Below are 18260 nucleotides of genomic sequence, written 5' to 3'. Positions count from 1 at the left end.
ATGTTTAAAACATTCTTCTGCACCAGACCTGGGTGAAAAAAAAAATCCAAACGAAACTGGCCATTGTGTCATCATCATCAATATATATGTGTAAGACATGAATTCTCAAAAACAAAAGAGAGAGAAGGGAACCAAAAAAACATTTAGCTTAGGTTATTTTATGAATCTTAAAACCAAAAACTCAAAACGGTGAAAAGAAAATAAGCATCAAATAGAAAACAATCTCACAATTCTAGTAAACTCTTGATCATAAGTCACCAACACTATTCTGGTTCCTTGGTAAGATACATTGATTGGATATAAAGACTCTGAAATTTCAACATGATAAAATTTAAATGAAAATTCTAAAACACTGCAGTGCAGAGAACGATAGTACCTCATATAGCCCACTCTTAACAGATACACCAACTCTCTCACCCTCTACTTCATATAGAGTAGATGACACAGAAGCTCTTAAAGGAGTTTCAGTTAACTGCTTATTCTATTTATTTTTAGTAACAACTTGTAGTATAGAGCCTTCGCTGCATTCTGCATACTTGTTCTTGATGATGTTGCTTGTCTTGTTGTTGTTGTATTGGAAAGCTTGGTGAAATAGATAATGTCGTAGCGAGAGAGAGAGAGAGAGAGAGAGAGAGAGGGCATGGGTATGACCCTGGTGTGGCTTGTGATGTCTTTGACGATGTTATGCTTATGGTTCCTAGGTCAGAACTCATGACCAGATCATGTTATATCTACACAATCAATTCAGTGTTCTAGTTAAGCTCGGTAGTGAAGAATTGATACATCACCAGAAGCTACAGTGCATTTTCTTTCCATACAGACAGGGAAAGGGTCACGATATCGAGTTAGACAATCATTTCCTCGCCAGCTGCATACTCTGAAATCCACAAACGAACAAAAAAAGAATGAGATTATAGATTTTCTTTGAGCATATTAGGTAAAAGGTTTCTTTATAGAGCAATCTTGATAATGCTAATTACAGGAAAACAGAGGAAAGATGGCCTTGTAGCTGATCCGTGGTTGGGTTCAAGATATTCTCGAGCCAGTTGCGGTGCCATGAGCCAGCAACCATCAATGACGTTCATCTAAACCAATAAAACATACCATATTTTTTTATTGGGATTTGCAAGCAAAGAAACAGAGAAGAGACCAGTATGTTTTAAAAAAAAATTCATGAATGAGAAAACTTCACTTAAACCTGTCTAATGCCACACTTTTAGATGTTGAATTAATTTGCGAAAAGCTAAAATATTTTTAGGCTTACTTCTTTCGAGTATGGGCTGCGCTGCATTCGCCGGCACTGTCGTCTTCAAGGACATACCTGAGGCTAAACATGCGACTAATATCATGTATGCGTGAAGACGATTTTTAAATAGTTATGGTAGAAGCAAGAAATCAAGGATAATGAGTCGGTAAATACTTTTTTAAAACATATATGTCTCTCTCTTACCCAAAGATCTCCCCAAAGATCTCTTGCGTTCAGCTCCGGTTCTGATTTGGTTAGGGTTTGAGGCCTTCTTCACCATGGTACGACTCATTTTTCTCTGGTTTGAGGGATGATGAAACAAACAGGGATCTGATACATGGTTAGACGGAAATCCCAAACCCCATGATTTACCGGAGTACTCCCGAGTCGGAGTAAATTTTAAAACTGGAAAATTGTATTTGGAACCGAAGTGGAGGTTATGATATTGAATCAAATAATCGAATCGATCTATTGTAAGTGACTTTATGGGTGAATATATAACTATGAGAGATGGAAGAAGGAATGGAAGATGAGAAGACAATCTCGTCTGAAGAAACGTTCTTGTACTAGGCGGAGAAAAGATGAGAAGACGATCGAAATAGACACCGGTTTTTTTTGAGAAGATGACTGATGACGTGGCATAAATATGATTTCTTATTGGTTGATTTTTAAAATTGCGTGGACACTCTTTCTGTTCACTTTATTCCCCTTTTATTGTATGTATGATACCTTAGAGAAACCCAGAATTGGGCTCAAATTACAGCCCAACAACCAAAGCAAAATCTTCATGAACATTAGTTACACAGTTACACTGGTCCGATCAATATTTTCTCTAATAACCGTCTATACAATTCTGACCATATGAAATTAGCTTTAATTAGTATTATACTACCATTGGAAAAGTTTATGAAAGTGACTTAAGATCATCACCGCCAAAACCAAAACAAAGGTTAAAAGGTTCGTATCTTGTAAGTGAATTAAAAGATTGAATTCAAATCATAAAGCAAGTGATAAAATCTCAGCATATGCGCTTATCTATATCTCGAATGGGTTTGGTCGGATAATAAACTAATACATTAGTCGGTACGCATTTACATTTTGTCCATGTAGGCGCACTGAATTAATTAGAACACTTGATATTTTACGAGTACCGCAAAAACACGGATTGTTTTTCAAGATTATCATTTTCAATTAAAGCTTGTATTATTATAAAAGTCGAATATTAGCAACTAAATAAAAATCTATAAGAATACAAACTTAAACAAAACAATTTACATAATATCAAAAACTATAATTTGATAAACTTAAAAGTATAAACCGCGCGTAGCGCGGTTAAAAACTCTAGTTTATATAAACCCCCAAAACACACGTTCTTACTATTAATTGCAAACAATAGTTCAAAACAATAATGTTCAAGAAAAAACATTTCTGAGAAAAATGCGAATTAAAAGCATAATGTAAAAATCATTTAACCAAACTATCGTGCAGGTTTATGAGTTTACTACGGGTATGAATGGTGACCGGGGAATGATGGAGAATAATGTATTTCCTAATGTTCCTATAAAAAATCACTATTCACAAGGAATAATAATTTCCTCTCATTCCCTCTCGTTTCTTTTTTTGTAGAGAATTAAAGGACAAAACCATTCCTTGTTAAATTTGAGAAGAAACAACCATTCATTTTCATTCTTGCTATTTTTTCCCGTATATTCTTTTTCTGTTTGTTCCTTTTGTTTCCCGAATGGTCACCAGTCAGACCTTCCTACTTTTTAAGTACGACCTTATAAGTATCGTCGCATATTTGGTCAGTGATTAGTGTCCGACATGTTTTTTTTTTCATCACATAATATTCCGACACGGGCGACACAGTGTCCTTTTTTTTGGGTTTTCCCTCGGAATTTGATTCGTCGGAAAATCATGGAGAAGAAAAAAGGAGTATATTTGTAAGAAATCAAGGATAATGAGTCGGTAAATACTTTTTTAGAACATATATGTCTCTCTCTTACCCAAAGATCTCCCCAAAGATCTCTTGCGTTCAGCTCCGGTTCTGATTTGGTTAGGGTTTGAGGCCTTCTTCACCATGGTACGACTCATTTTTCTCTGGTTTGAGGGATGATGAAACAAACAGGGATCTGATACATGGTTAGACGGAAATCCCAAACCCCATGATTAACCGGAGTACTCCCGAGTCGGTGTAAATTTTAAAACTGAAAAATTGTATTTGGAACCGAAGTGGAGGTTATGATATTGAATCAAATAATCGAATCGATCTATTGTAAATGACTTTATGGGTGAATATATAATTATGAGAGATGGAAGAAGGAATGGAAGATGAGAAGACAATCTCGTCTGAAGAAACTTTCTTGTATTAGGCGGAGAAAAGATGAGAAGACGATCGAAATAGACACCGGTTTTTTTTGAGAAGATGACTGATGACGTGGCATAAATATGATTTCTTATTGGTTGATTTTTAAAATTGCGTGGACACTCTTTCTGTTCACTTTATTCCCCTTTTATTGTATGTATGATACCTTAGAGAAACCCAGAATTGGGCTCAAATTACAGCCCAACAACCAAAGCAAAATCTTCATGAACATTAGTTACACAGTTACACTGGTCCGATCAATATTTTCTCTAATAACCGTCTATACAATTCTGACCATATGAAATTAGCTTTAATTAGTATTATACTACCATTGGAAAAGTTTATGAAAGTGACTTAAGATCATCACCGCCAAAACCAAAACAAAGGTTAAAAGGTTCGTATCTTGTAAGTGAATTAAAAGATTGAATTCAAATCATAAAGCAAGTGATAAAATCTCAGCATATGCGCTTATCTATATCTCGAATGGGTTTGGTCGGATAATAAACTAATACATTAGTCGGTACGCATTTACATTTTGTCCATGTAGGCGCACTGAATTAATTAGAACACTTGATATTTTACGAGTACCGCAAAAACACGGATTGTTTTTCAAGATTATCATTTTCAATTAAAGCTTGTATTATTATAAAAGTCGAATATTAGCAACTAAAATTTGCATTCTGCGTTGACAAATTATAATCAGTTTGTACAGTTGTACTAAGACACCTCAACAAATCAACGCTTGGAAAATAAATGTAATTCTCCATCAGAAACTATTTCCAGTGCCTCTCAAATCTTAAACAAACATGATTAGTAGATTTTATTTTACTTCTGAAAAAGTTATTGGTCATTTTTTTCTACTCTATGAACGTGATAAAGTTTCATTAGATGGACTACCCAAAAGCTAAAAGATAGTGAATTACTAGCTTTTACTAGTTTATTATAACCGACTCTTTTGGCGATAGCTGAGTAAAGGTGTATGAAATAGTTAAATCGTTTTCCTCCAGTATCAATTACTTAAATCTTAAAGCATGCATGCGCAAACTTAGGTCCATCATATAAGAATATTATTAACAACAAAATATGGACGAAAGAAGACTAGAACACAGCTGCATCTAAGTTAACCTATCCACCACCTCATATCACTAATCTAAAATCCTAACAAACCCCATTAGATTCTTATTAGTCAATTTAAAATATAGATCATATTGACCAAAATGATCATTCACGCAACGATTTCAATTGGTTGTATTTAAAAATATGCTTTCTAGAATAAATTTACCAACAAAAGAAGAAATTAATTCTATTGCATTTTAGCATTTTTGTGCTTGAAACAAAAATTAACTTACAGTTGAATTACAATATTCCATCATCATAAATATATTATAAACATTTTCGGTTTGATACAAAAATTTGACTGTACAAGTATCTGGAGGTCGTAAATCCTAGAACTTAATCAAGACGTTAACAAACCATTGATGAAAAGAATAAGTCCATATATATCACTACTTACACAACATTAAGCAAATTTTGCAGTACCAAACAGATAATTCATTATGTGCATGTTATTTAATAAGATGAACTATACTTTTGGCGAAGAACCACATGCATGGCACTTATGCAACTTTTATAACGAAAGTTGAAACAAAACAGGAAAATTCTTATCAATGATTATAATTGTACTTGCAATTATTTGTTTATGCCCTTGAGTATCTTTCATCATTACAACCTGCTTTCTTTTCCCATAAAAGTCATGAATTGGTCAATAATAGCTATCCTTTAATCATTCCATTTTAGTCTCGACCTAGCTTCCCACGAGAGTTTGGATGCTAAGTGTTTAGATTCAGATGATCAAATATGTTGTAACTTGTATGGTTTTATTTATTTTTGTTAGTTATACAACGACGATGTGTCTCCAAATCTCCCTAAGCTAGTCTTAGATGACCAGAATATTCTTTCCGATTTAATTGTGTAGATCCGGAATATCCTAGTATTAAGCGATTCAAGAAGTTACGTTATTCAAGTATTATACAGACTACAGTGTGCTTAGCCAGAAAGAAATATAATAGTCATTAATTAACCGAAAAAGTTATGTAATGCTTGGTCACTGTATTTTTCATACATATCAACAAGAAGAACATCAAATTGTTGAGGTATTTCATATAATATAATACCCATAAAATGAGTAATCCATACTTTGGGAGTCTTATCCAGTTTATAACCTTAAAGAAAATGATCACGCGTAAATGTTTAGTATTCAAATGAAATAGTCATCTTAAAGCTATAAAGTTTCTTGAGGAAGCATGTGAGTGAATTATGCTTGCTTTCTTGAACAAACCTTAGCTAATTTCGGCGCACGATCGTACACCCGTAATCAAATTGTAGTTTGATATACAGTTTTTTAAGAAAATCTTTGTTATATTGTTAACCAACAAAAAATATTTGTTATATCAAAATTATTGAAATCCTCACCCATTTCCTTGGAATTATACTATATGCTCATTTTAGGCCAGTATTTTGGAAATTTAAAAAGACAACATTTTATAGGTGAAAAGACCATATGTTTCAGTTACAAAATGATAATAGGTTTGTGTACTATACATGGAATTTGTATGGATGTTTAACTTACTAAACCCGTACATTTGATTGTTTGATTAAATTGTTACTATAAGTGATTATGCACTAGCAACCCTCTTATATATATATTGGGTGGATATCAACAAATATAAACCATCCATTTACTATCAAAACCATGATTCGTAGGAGACATGTTAGGACTCATACAGTCTGAATATATTATAGGTAACTTCCTTTTTTTTGTTCACTAGGTAACTTCCTATAATATACTGTATGAGATAAATTAATTCTATCATAACTCATTATTTTTTTGAATTGGAAGTGTATAACATCTGTCACCTAATAATTTTGAGTATTACTGCAAACAAAAGTCACTTTACCAGTTTTTTACACATGTCCAAAACAACTTTCAGCCAAATTCAAGTATTTTGTTTTGTTGTGAGAAACTTTTGAAATGGAAATGAAATGAATGTTGGCTAAGACAACGCGCAAAAGCTAACTCAGAGCATTAATAGATCATTAATTTTAAAAAGTCCAGCCAATTTGTTGGTCAATTCCTGTGTTTGATTGTTTGTTTTTTATGTTTGGCGATTCTTTCCCAAAATCAAATTCCCAAAATCAAATGGGAAGAGGAGCAAATAATTTACTTAAGCTTCACGCTTTCCATTTATTACACTGTCATTTTGCACTGCAATTTTACTATTCCAATGCCTCTTTCACCACCATTTCTATTATCCACTCAATATCTTGATTTCTTACATTTTCCAAGTTTTATAAAATAATTAGAAACACTGTATCTAGACTTCATAGATCAATCATATGAACTTGAGATGATGACTAAACCATTTATACATGTTACTTCCAAAACTCTGTTAGTCGGATTAATCTTACATTCAAGGTGTTCTGAAAACACTCATCATTTACTGTTTTAAACTTTTCAGTATTCATTTATTTCTCATTTAAATTCAGTTAACATGAATTGCAACATTTTGTAGTAGAGATTACGGTGTATGACATCAATATGTAGCAAAAACAAAAACGTTAAGCTTCTGAACAATTAAAAATAAATAAAGTCTCCACCATTTATTGATTAGTACTATATAGAAATCTAATTAGGCTTTCATATGGTGAACAATGATGGTTGCGGGTGGAATCGTCAAATAATTTAATCCAAAGTTCGTGAATTCACATAATTACGTGATTTGGCAAACCATTATGTTATCATGTAGATTACTAAATGTAGCTCTGTTTATGATCTAATTCCTTCTCATTGATTATGCCCGTTCAATTAATTAATCTGCCGTCAGTATTCATAATGCCTAAGAAAGTAAGAATATTGATTTTGGGTTTACAATTTAAATATACTAAAAAAACAAATGTACTATGTTCGAAACTTGTAATGAAAACGTCATAGAAAGAATCTCACAAGGTCCCACTAGTGAAACTCCCCTTTTATAAATTCCAGTTCTTTAGCCTCACACCAAAGAACATTTCTCCAAAAGTAAAACATATCTCACTACTCTTTTAGTATCCTCTACACTCTTCGAAGATATGGACTCTCCTCCTTCTCCTCCACTTCCTCGCCACCAAACCGACCATCAGACCAAACAGATCATCCTCGTACACGGTCCCATCATCATTGGAGCCGGTCCTTCCGGTCTTGCCACGTCAGCATGTCTCTCAAACCGTGGAGTCCCTTCTTTGATCCTAGAACGTTCTGATTCAATAGCATCTCTATGGAAAACCAAAACCTACGACCGACTCAAGCTCCATCTCCCAAAACACTTTTGCAGATTACCACTCTTGGACTTCCCTGAAAATTTCCCAAAATACCCTTCTAAAAACGAGTTCTTGGATTACCTTGAGTCATACGCTTCACACTTTGGCATCGTCCCGAGGTTCAACGAGAACGTTGTAAACGCTGCTTTCGATACGTCCTCTGGTTTGTGGAGAGTAAAGACTCTAAACAAGACAGAGTATCTCTCGAAGTGGCTTATTGTGGCTACCGGTGAGAACGCTGATGCTTACGTCCCGGAGACTCCGGGGATAGTGAAGTTTTCCGGTGGTAAAATTATTCACGCTAGTGATTATAGAAGCGGCGAAGAGTTCAGACAACAGAGAGTTTTAGTCGTGGGATGTGGAAACTCCGGCATGGAGATTAGTTTGGATCTTGTTCGACATAACGCTTCTCCTCATCTTGTTGTCCGAAACACAGTAAGTGAATAAAAACATATTTACTTTCTATTTATTAAAAAAATAATCTATCGTTTTGGTATATGTATATTGATTATAAATGTTATATTTATTTCATGTAGGTTCATGTGTTGCCAAGGGAGATACTTGGGCTATCAACATTTGGAGTTGGGATGACACTTCTCAAGTGTTTACCATTAAGGCTTGTTGATAAGTTCTTGTTACTGATGGCTAATCTTTCGTTTGGAAATACCGACCGGTTAGGTATACACCGACCAAAAACCGGTCCGCTTGAGCTAAAAAATGTCACCGGAAAAAGTCCGGTTCTCGACGTTGGAGCTATGTCTCTCATCAGATCTGGCAAGATTAAGGTGGGTCTCCTATTTAATTTACTGAATTAAGACTTTCTCCTCATTTATTTTTTTTACATTAATTTAGTGACAGTTTTGCGTTGCCAGCAACTGAGCAGTAGTCATCTTTTAGTTATTTATCTCTTTGTTTATAACTCTGCAGTACCCACTAAATAATACTAATATTGTATTAGTCTAACTTTTTAAAAGAACCGTGTTAATGTGGAAACTACAAAAGAATGTTTTAGAATTTTTTAAAATTGTTGAAAAAAGTTCTGTTCTGCTTCCAAAAATGTTTTCTTGTTCTTAATAAAATAATTTATCTTTCTTTGATGAACTCAAAAGTTAGATTTTGTTTTTATTAGGTACTATTTTCTGTATATGCTTCCGTGATTCATTTTAATGTCGCCATGATTCCATAAACCTTGTTTATGAGTCCGAGCTAATAGTTTTATTTCTATGTTTTTTTCGGTATACCTAATGATTGTCGTTTCTTACTGTAAAAAAATGAAGATAATGGAAGGTGTAAAAGAAATTACAAAAAATGGAGCAAAGTTTATGGATGGTCAAGAAAAGGAATTTGACTCGATCATATTTGCCACTGGTTACAAAAGCAACGTGCCTACTTGGCTTCAGGTAAGCTTAACATCTTATAGTTCCCACTCACCTAGCAATTAACTAAAAACAATAATAACACCTGTATTTTATTAGGGAAGTGATTTTTTCACGAAGGAAGGGATGCCAAAAACGCCGTTTCCTAACGGGTGGAGAGGAGGGAAAGGATTGTACACGGTTGGGTTTACTAGGAGAGGACTCCTTGGAACGGCGTCAGACGCGGTTAATATCGCTGGGGAAATAGCTGACCAGTGGAGAGACGAGATCAAGGGGCCCATCAAGAATATGTGCAGCTCTCGTTTTGTCCTAATCTCTAAGTCCTAATTTATGTTTTAAAATAAACAATTACTACCTAATTTTGCATGTTGTAAATTTAAGAAATAAACTTTTACAGATGTGGTTAATTAGCCGGATTAGTTAACAATGTCTTTTATTGTCCTTACCGAAATAAATGTGTGTTTTCTTGTCACATATATGGTCATAAGAACTCTTACCAGCACATCTAAATCTAACTGTTACTTGTTAGTAACCGATTAATGAAAACAGATTCTTGTAGTCACATCCTAAAACATCTAAGCTACACCAACACATATAAATCTAATTGAGGTGGCACCGAATGTGAAAAACGGTAAAAGTCGATATAGTGGGAACTAAATCTTGTGTACATTGAAGTGTGTCACATTTACGTAAGACAGATAAATAGATATGTAACGAGGTGTGTATATAAAGAGAGATGCAGACGTAAGGAAGATGGAAGAAGGTGGGCACTGATTTGTCACTGAAATGATAATCGAGATAGAGAGCTGACACTCTTCTGCGACCACCGCATGGACGATCTCTTTCAACGAAACTGATCCATCTCTCTCTATCTCTTTGCCGTCACGAGAGAGAACTCACACATACATACACGTTTTTCTTATTATAAGAGATAAATCTCTTTAAGGGCTTCATTTTATGCAATTTTACCCAAAATACAACTTCATTCACTCACATGACTTAAGCAAATCGTCACTGCATTCACATCTGAATGGATCATTGGAGTAATAACTTTTGTTTTGTTTACGTGTATAAGTTTTATATAGTCAGAGACTCAGGGCTTTAATATATCTTTCTATTCGAGGAATGGTTTTTAAAAAAAAACTATTGGAGTAATGGCTGTGCGCAAACTATTTGCTAGAAGCAGAGTTTATATTTATATTTGATACAAAAACAATGTTTGATTTTTTTTTCAACAAACAAAGTTTGAATAAACATATCATTTTGATAAATTGTAGTGAAATCAAGCAACGGGAAAATATACAGAAATTAACTAACTTGTTATAATTAAGGTACATTATATAATCTAGATATACCCCATTCCAGTTATCCTTTGCAATAAACAAACAAACACATTTGATTTTAGAAAACCTATTATCAAAGAAAAAACACACGTTTATTAGTTTCCCAAATTTTGTTCAATATCATACTTAAAAATAATTATATAGAATTATATCTAAATACTAGAAAATTCTTTTTGCAAGTTTTATCACTTTTTTCTATAAAATAAGACACTGATATCTCTAAATTTGGTTAACTTTTTCTATTTAAACTTCTAAATTTGGTTAAATTTCAAACTTGTTCTTGATATCTTCTCTAACTTAAGTTTCCATGGGATCGGTTCACAATTTTCGTTCATACTAACCACTAGCCATGTTCAATATGGATTTCGATCCGGTTTTGGTTTGGTTTTTGGATATTTTGGTTTATAAAAATTAGCTACCATATTGGAAACGTATCTAATTTGGTTTGGCTTATACACTATTGATTTTTTGGTTTATTCGTTTTATACCAAAAAATCATAACTATATTTATATTTTATAAAAAAATTGTAGCTTATATAATTAAAAATTAGATTTATTAAAACATAAATATATATAGTCCTTATTCTAACTTTGACATATAATATGACCTATTAAATAAAAGTATGAAAATAGTAATATCATAATATTAATATATAACTATATTTAGTACAAAATATTTACCATTAAAAATAAAAAGTTATGTTTTATTTAGTTTGATGAAAATGAGAAAAACAAACTAACCTTTTTAACTTAAAACAAAATAACAAATTATTAAAATCAATGTTTTAATTATGAATATCATTTTAATAAAATAATGTATGTATATATTATTTATCTTATTATAAAATTTATATATAAATATGCTAATATATTATAACTAATCGGTTTCTTCGGGTTGATCGGTTAAAATACCAAACTATATTTATATATAGTGGTTTTTTTTAAAATAACATTCATTCAATTTATTAGGTACTATCAAATCCAAATCACTTTCTATATTTCAGTTCGGTTTGACTCAGTTTTATTTGATTAGTTTTTACCGGATTGAAACCCTGCTAAGTGCTAACCACCCGGACCTAAGTACTAAATTAAAATTGAAAATGTAAAAAGCGAATGCGAGTCAAATCCTTTACAAAACAATTATGAGTAAATAAGTCAAATGGTAACACTAGAGTGAACTGGATCCCAAGGCACCTGGGTTCGAGTTCTCTGGGATTCCGGAGACCGCCCGTGACAAAAAAAAAAAAAAAAAAAAAAAAAAAAAAAAAAAAGGTCAAATAACTGACTAATTAATTGAAAACATTCAACGCTATTTGAGGGCATTGAAGTCGAGAAACGTTATGACACGCATCCATGCACACCTTACGTTAACTATGCTCAGACACTTACGTCACTTTTATTTTTATTATTATATGGTTAGGGGCTTACTGACTATTTTGCAGGCACTGTCAATTTTCATGATGGATTTGACATTTATCTTTGCATGTTAAGCGTGTCACCGCTCTTTTAACACCCTCGCTGCTTCATTCCTTCCTTCGGTTTATGACTTCCTTTTGAGAATTATGACATTTTCTTTCATATCTGAATTTAACCGTTTTAATTTCTAACTACGCTTTGCTAACTGCGCTTAAGATTGCTACTAGCAATGTAAATTTCTGTGTTTTGTATGAGCAAATGATACTAACCTTTTATTTTATTGATCTCAACATTTAGTGCCATTAAATACTTTATTAACCTGCACGTGTAAGAGAGTCTGTTTTGTTTGAAGAATTTTGTTTGTAGCAAATTTAAGTTTTAAAAATTTAAGAAAAAAACTTAATTTATTAGTAACAAAATTCTCTAAACAAAGCAGGAAAAAAAAATTAGAAGAAATTATATTGAGGGAACAATTTTTTGCATATCAATTAACAAGGTATGCATGGTTATATATATATATATATATATATATTTTTTTTTTTTTGTTCAAAAATATGGGTATATTTATTACACACATATATCTTTTGATGATATACCTAACTAACTTGTTGGGTCACTTAGTATTGGTTAGTAACCTAAACATGTAATTCTCTTTTCTTTTTTTTTGTTAAATGACATTATTTCTTTAGATCAATCCTACTTTAGTTGATTTCATGACATTGATAACTTCATCCATTTAATTTCAAATTCGATGTATGTCATGAATTTATTGATGTATGTATCGTCAATTTGTCACACATAATATATATATTGACACTGCGATCTATGTTCTTCTTGTTTCGCTTATATCGAAACGCTCATACATCTCCATCGATTAATGACTGAATCTCTATTGGTAACAAGTACGGGATATTGACAAATAAATAAGAGAGGGGAAGAGTAAAATTTCCAACTATGTTTTAGGATTATCAAAATGCATATACGTATACAATTGTCTTATACTATATGTTTGATAAGGATGTAAATATGTAATAGTGATGTAAGAAGAAGGTATGGACCACGAGGGGGAATTAGAATCGAGATAAATACTCATGATCCGAGAAACCGTACCTTCCATATTGCACTCTTAAGTTGGCATGCACTTGTACTAATCAACCCGCTGCACACATAAGATGCAGCTGGTATAAGACCCTAAAAAATCAAATAAAAACAAATCAAAACAAAATAAAACAAAAAGAAACAAGGTGCATGGGGATTTGCCATGCAAAGAAACAAATGCACTTCTCTTACTCACGTCTTATATGTAGCCATATATGTGAAACTTGAGAAACCGTGCGGGTCAAAAATTGAAGTTTGTATTTATATGTACATATGATGACAAAAGCAAAGCTTTCATGAGAATAGACATGTCGTGTCCTCTGCTTAATCTGCGTACTCCATCCAACTTGCTCTTAGATTGCTACGCCCATTTTTTCTTTCTTCGTATCTTCAACCATGCCCATTCCAATGGGAGTAATGCTAAATCGTGTTTGAAGACTTTCACTTCCGAATTACCAATATCATTACTAATTAGTCATTTTATGCATTTTTTTATTCGGAACTGCCAAGCTTAAACTACTAGATTTTAGGTATATTATAGTTATTAGTTATTAGAATCAAGCCGCGGTGGTGGTAGTGTGGTAATCTCTAAAGGCTGGTGTGCATGTATCCACAGTCGTCATAAATTTGATTTTCATTGGAAACTAAATTGTTGTTTGGCTAGTATAAACTTGAGTTTCGGTCAAAGTAGTTAATACGGTGGTCCATAACAAACGATCGGTCCATGCATTAGTCAAAAATTATTCAAACTCGGGTCAAAGGATATGGTACGCTTGCAATATACTCTACTATGTAGTACTTTTTTTTTGTTGATCAAACCGCATGCATTACTTTAGAAGAGTTTACACCCCAACTAGGGGTATGGTTACAACCAAACAGAAAGCTGATTTTGCCACTGTATCAGCCTCTCCATTAAAGTTTTGAGAAATGAAAGTACAAGATATAACATCAAAGTAAGACAAGTAGTGATAAATATCAAACATGATATCGAAAAGTTCCGGCTGAGATCCACCATTCTTCAATAGCTTGATGAGTGATAGAGAATCAGAGAGAACTGCAAGGGATCGGACGTTTGAGTAGACGGCAGTAGCTACCGCAAGACGAACAACAATGGCTTCAGCCATGAGTGCTGATGGTACATGATTGCGAGACTCGCAGAGGTTTGGTAGGGTGATGGTATTCTCACCCGAGAAGATGACTCCAATGTCGCAGTTCCTAGCCTTGGCATCCCAAGCTGCATCCACATTGCAGAGACGTCCTCGTATCTCGACAACACTAGGAATAGCAGAGATGTGACACCAAGATGTTCAGCCTTTGAACAGTACAGAGAATGAATCATCTGTTGAGTAATCTTCCAGTCTAGAGGTTGACAGTACCACACATGAGCAGCAACAATACAAAACCAATGGTAATAGGAAAGTTGAAGCTGGTATCAACAGAGTGGTGATAATCAAGATCTGAAACCACCACCTAGCTGAAAATCTGCAAATTAACATTAAGTATTCCACTCTGGAAGAAGTTAGACAGATCTGAAACCAAGAAGCAATAGGCAGCGAACACTCTATAGCAGAGTAGAAACAGCCAAGAGACATAAGGATGTAGCCAAAGGACACAAAGTCTATCAGTACAATACCAACTAAAGCTCGAATCACCCACACATCTAGCATTGCATCCCATTCAAAAGAATAGGGATAACCAGAGAGTAAAAAAGATTAAACATCATGTCTAGGATTTGAGTAGCTTGTGGAGAAGATCTGGAGGAAGTAACGAAGATTCGAAGAGGAACGAGGCTGACAGAGGCGTCTGGTGGGTTTGGAGGTTCTGCTGGCGTGACGGGAGAAAGAGTTTCAGCTGGAAAGTGCTTGTTCGGCGGCGGATCTGGAGGAGACCTGGGCTGTGACGGAGGAGGAAGAGCTGTCACCATTATCTTCAAGGAGGAGGAGCAGTGCTGCATCAAGCCAAAGAACGACAACGGCGGCGGATCTGGAGGGGCCAGAAACACCACGGAGGAGTAGTCACCATCATGGCCATGGAAAGGAACAGAGCAGAATCAGGGAGAGGAGGGAAGAGCGGCCTGGTTAGATCTGGGGAAATCCATCGAATGGCTTCTTGGGTAACGTGCAAAAAAAAAAAAAAAACTATGTAGTAGTAGATGTATTTTTTCGGGACTAACCGGATAGCCGATAGGATCTAACAAAAAAATTATTAGAAAACATATGCATTTTCACATGTTTTTCCAGAAATCGTAAAACTGTGTGTGTGTGTGTGACCGTAGATTTGCTAAGTTTAAGCCAAAAACAAGTTGTAATTCTGCTAGCTACTAGACACAAAAAACGATCGTAAGTTAGTAACAAACAATTTTGAAGATCAGATTCTAAAGAATAAAGGGAATATATAGTTGCATACGAGGTTAATAAGAAATCATTATATTCAACGTTTCACCTTCTGTTCTTTTACCTTATTAATCTCTCTAAGATTTACGATGTACAAGTTTAGTTAAAATGGCCAAGTATTCAAACTCAAACCCAGATTTGTGTTGATGATATGCATCCCCAAATGGCCAATCGAACTACGATACTAGGCACTTGTATGTTAGATGGAAAAGAAGTATAGACCAACATTTTTTTTTCTCATTGCTTCGGTTCATATATAGACCAGGACTATTCTGCCATCTTTTCACCTTAGACTTCTAGGGAACTCAATATATTGTGCTTTGTTTTCTTGATGGCCCATTTTCTTTTCTTCTCTATGACCCTTTGATTCTATCTTCTTCGTCCTTGTCTCAGTTTCTTTCCTTCTGCTTCACTGACGAGTCCTTGCTTATAATTCGTTTTCTCCTGCGCAGAAATCAGAATCTTCTTCCAGTTATTATTCTTTCGCAAGTATTCTACAACATCCTGTTCATATATAACTTATTGAACTCCTGGTTCTACTAGTATCTTAATAATTTGAAATTGCTTTTAAATGCAACCATGCCGCTGCTTGTAGTTGCCTCTTTTGTAAGGCGTTAATTACACTTATAAGTTATAACCAACAAAAGAATAATGAAAAGAAGGCCTTGGTCTCGTGGACTTGAGAGCTAATATTGGGCTTACGATCAGACCACTTTCAAAGGATGGGTTAATAAATTTCCCCCGGCGAACATTATTTTAAATTTAGTCAATATTGACTAAGATAACAAAACATAGTTAATTCGAGTTTATCCATTCAAGACTAAACAATCTCAAATGAAGTAAGATTATATACTCTTAATTTACTTAAATATTTTTTGATTGACTTGCCTGTACCAAGATAAGTGAATTCTCCTCGTAGTCAACTAGTCATAGTCGCTTCAATGATGAATTGATAATTGTCCCAATATGTGTTTTTACGATTGGATAAGATCGAAGTTTTTTCTAATAATGAATTCAACAGAGAATCAAATGATTTTTTTACATTAAGAAGGATTCACAACTCTGTTTGCTGTAGACTTATAATCTTTTGTCTTGGATTAGTAAAAGCATCTTCGCATTAGTCAAACAGTTTAGAATTTTACTAAGTTTTCGTGCGCCATGCACAGAAATAATAATTTTTGACATAACATTTTTTCTTTCAAAATAAAATTTTGATTTATATTTCAACATTATTAATTTATATTTTAATTTTAATAGTTATAAGAAATCATAAACGTATTTTTGTAATCTTATTATTTTTATTTGGTATAATTATTTAAATTTGATTTGATTTAATTTTTAATAAAGATACAATTAGATTTTATAAAAATAGTTTTAATTATATTATTGTGTTTAATGATTATTTGTTTTAAATATATATATATATATATATTTACATATAAATATAAATTCTAATAAATTTGAGACTTTGTTTGTTTTAGTTAAACTGAAAAATCTTTTTTTTGGCTGAAAAAAAAAAAACTGAAATTTTTTTTTGTTAATTTAAATGACGAAGATGAACAGATAAATTTAAATAACGTTTAAATATTTAACTTTACATGTATAGTAAAGTTTATATATTTTAATTTTTTATGGTTTTTTGAGCAAATTTAGAAAAAAATAATTAAGTTTCTTTGTATATAAAACTTTCTATGTTTATATTTTATAAATATTTATTTATTTCAAAGTGAAAATATTATTCTCTTTTAGAAGAATATTATTTAAATAATTTATGTTTACAATTTTTATGAAGCTTCATTATATATATGTGTATTAAAAGTTTATATATTTTCCTTTTTATTTATGTTGTTTTAGGAAAATTTAGAAAAAATAATTAAAGTTCGTTTTATATAAAACTTTATATGTTCATATTTTATAAATATTTCCTTTTTTATTTATGTGTTTTTCAAAAAGGAAAATTAAATTTAAAGGTTAACTAAAATCTTATTTTGAAAAAGAGAAATACATTATTAATATCAATCATAATATAATATTATGAGTTTTCCTGCGCCATGCGCAAAAATAGTAATTTTTAACATAACATTTTTTATTTCAAAAGAAAATTTTGATTTATATTTCAACATTATTAATTTATATTTTACTTCAATAGTTATAAAAAATCATAAACGTACTTTTGTAATCTTATTTTTTTTATTTGGTATAATTATTTAAATTTGATTTGATTTAATTTTTAATAAAGATAAAATTAGATTTTATAAAAATAGTTTTAATTATATTATTGTGTTTAATGATTATTTATTTTAAATATATATATATATATCTTCCCATATAATTTTAAATATATACATATATATATATATATATATATATTTGAGACTTTGTTTGTTTTAGTTAAACTGAAAAATCTTTTTGTTAATATAAATGATGAAGATGAACGGATAAATTTAAATAATGTTTAAATATTTAACTATCAATTTTTTTTTGATTAGTGTTACTTTATTTATTTATTTTTATTAATGTGAGATACATATATACATATATATTATTATTTTAATTGTGATATATGAATTATTAATATATTTAATAGCTTACCATAAATAAATATTTATATGGAAAATTGACATTAATGATGATATATGAGTTATTTTTATTACCATATTTAAAATC

The 18260-nt window shown here is 32.2% G+C and overlaps 1 protein-coding gene and 1 long non-coding RNA gene across 2 annotated transcripts; one reads left to right on the top strand and one right to left on the bottom strand.

Annotated features, from left to right (window-relative positions):
- Positions 1-261: 261 nt before the first annotated feature.
- Positions 262-1804, bottom strand: LOC106296855. The gene is made up of 4 exons (XR_001261332.1): positions 1451-1804; positions 1265-1327; positions 981-1085; positions 262-877 (listed from the first exon to the last, which is right to left on the bottom strand). It is a non-coding gene; the product is annotated as an uncharacterized LOC106296855 (long non-coding RNA).
- A 5909-nt stretch (positions 1805-7713) lies between these two features.
- Positions 7714-9750, top strand: LOC106300234 (probable indole-3-pyruvate monooxygenase YUCCA1). Its single transcript, XM_013736339.1, has 4 exons — positions 7714-8402; positions 8504-8752; positions 9245-9367; positions 9443-9750. The coding sequence occupies exons 1-4, from the start codon at positions 7740-7742 to the stop codon at positions 9668-9670; spliced, it is 1263 nt and encodes a 420-aa protein (XP_013591793.1). The 5' UTR covers positions 7714-7739; the 3' UTR covers positions 9671-9750.
- Positions 9751-18260: the final 8510 nt, after the last annotated feature.

The sequence above is a fragment of the Brassica oleracea genome, chromosome C1 (genome assembly GCF_000695525.1).
Source record: "Brassica oleracea var. oleracea cultivar TO1000 chromosome C1, BOL, whole genome shotgun sequence".
NCBI lineage: Eukaryota > Viridiplantae > Streptophyta > Magnoliopsida > Brassicales > Brassicaceae > Brassica > Brassica oleracea.
Note: the sequence above shows the minus strand (reverse complement) of the source record. Positions and strands in the feature narration are given on the sequence as shown.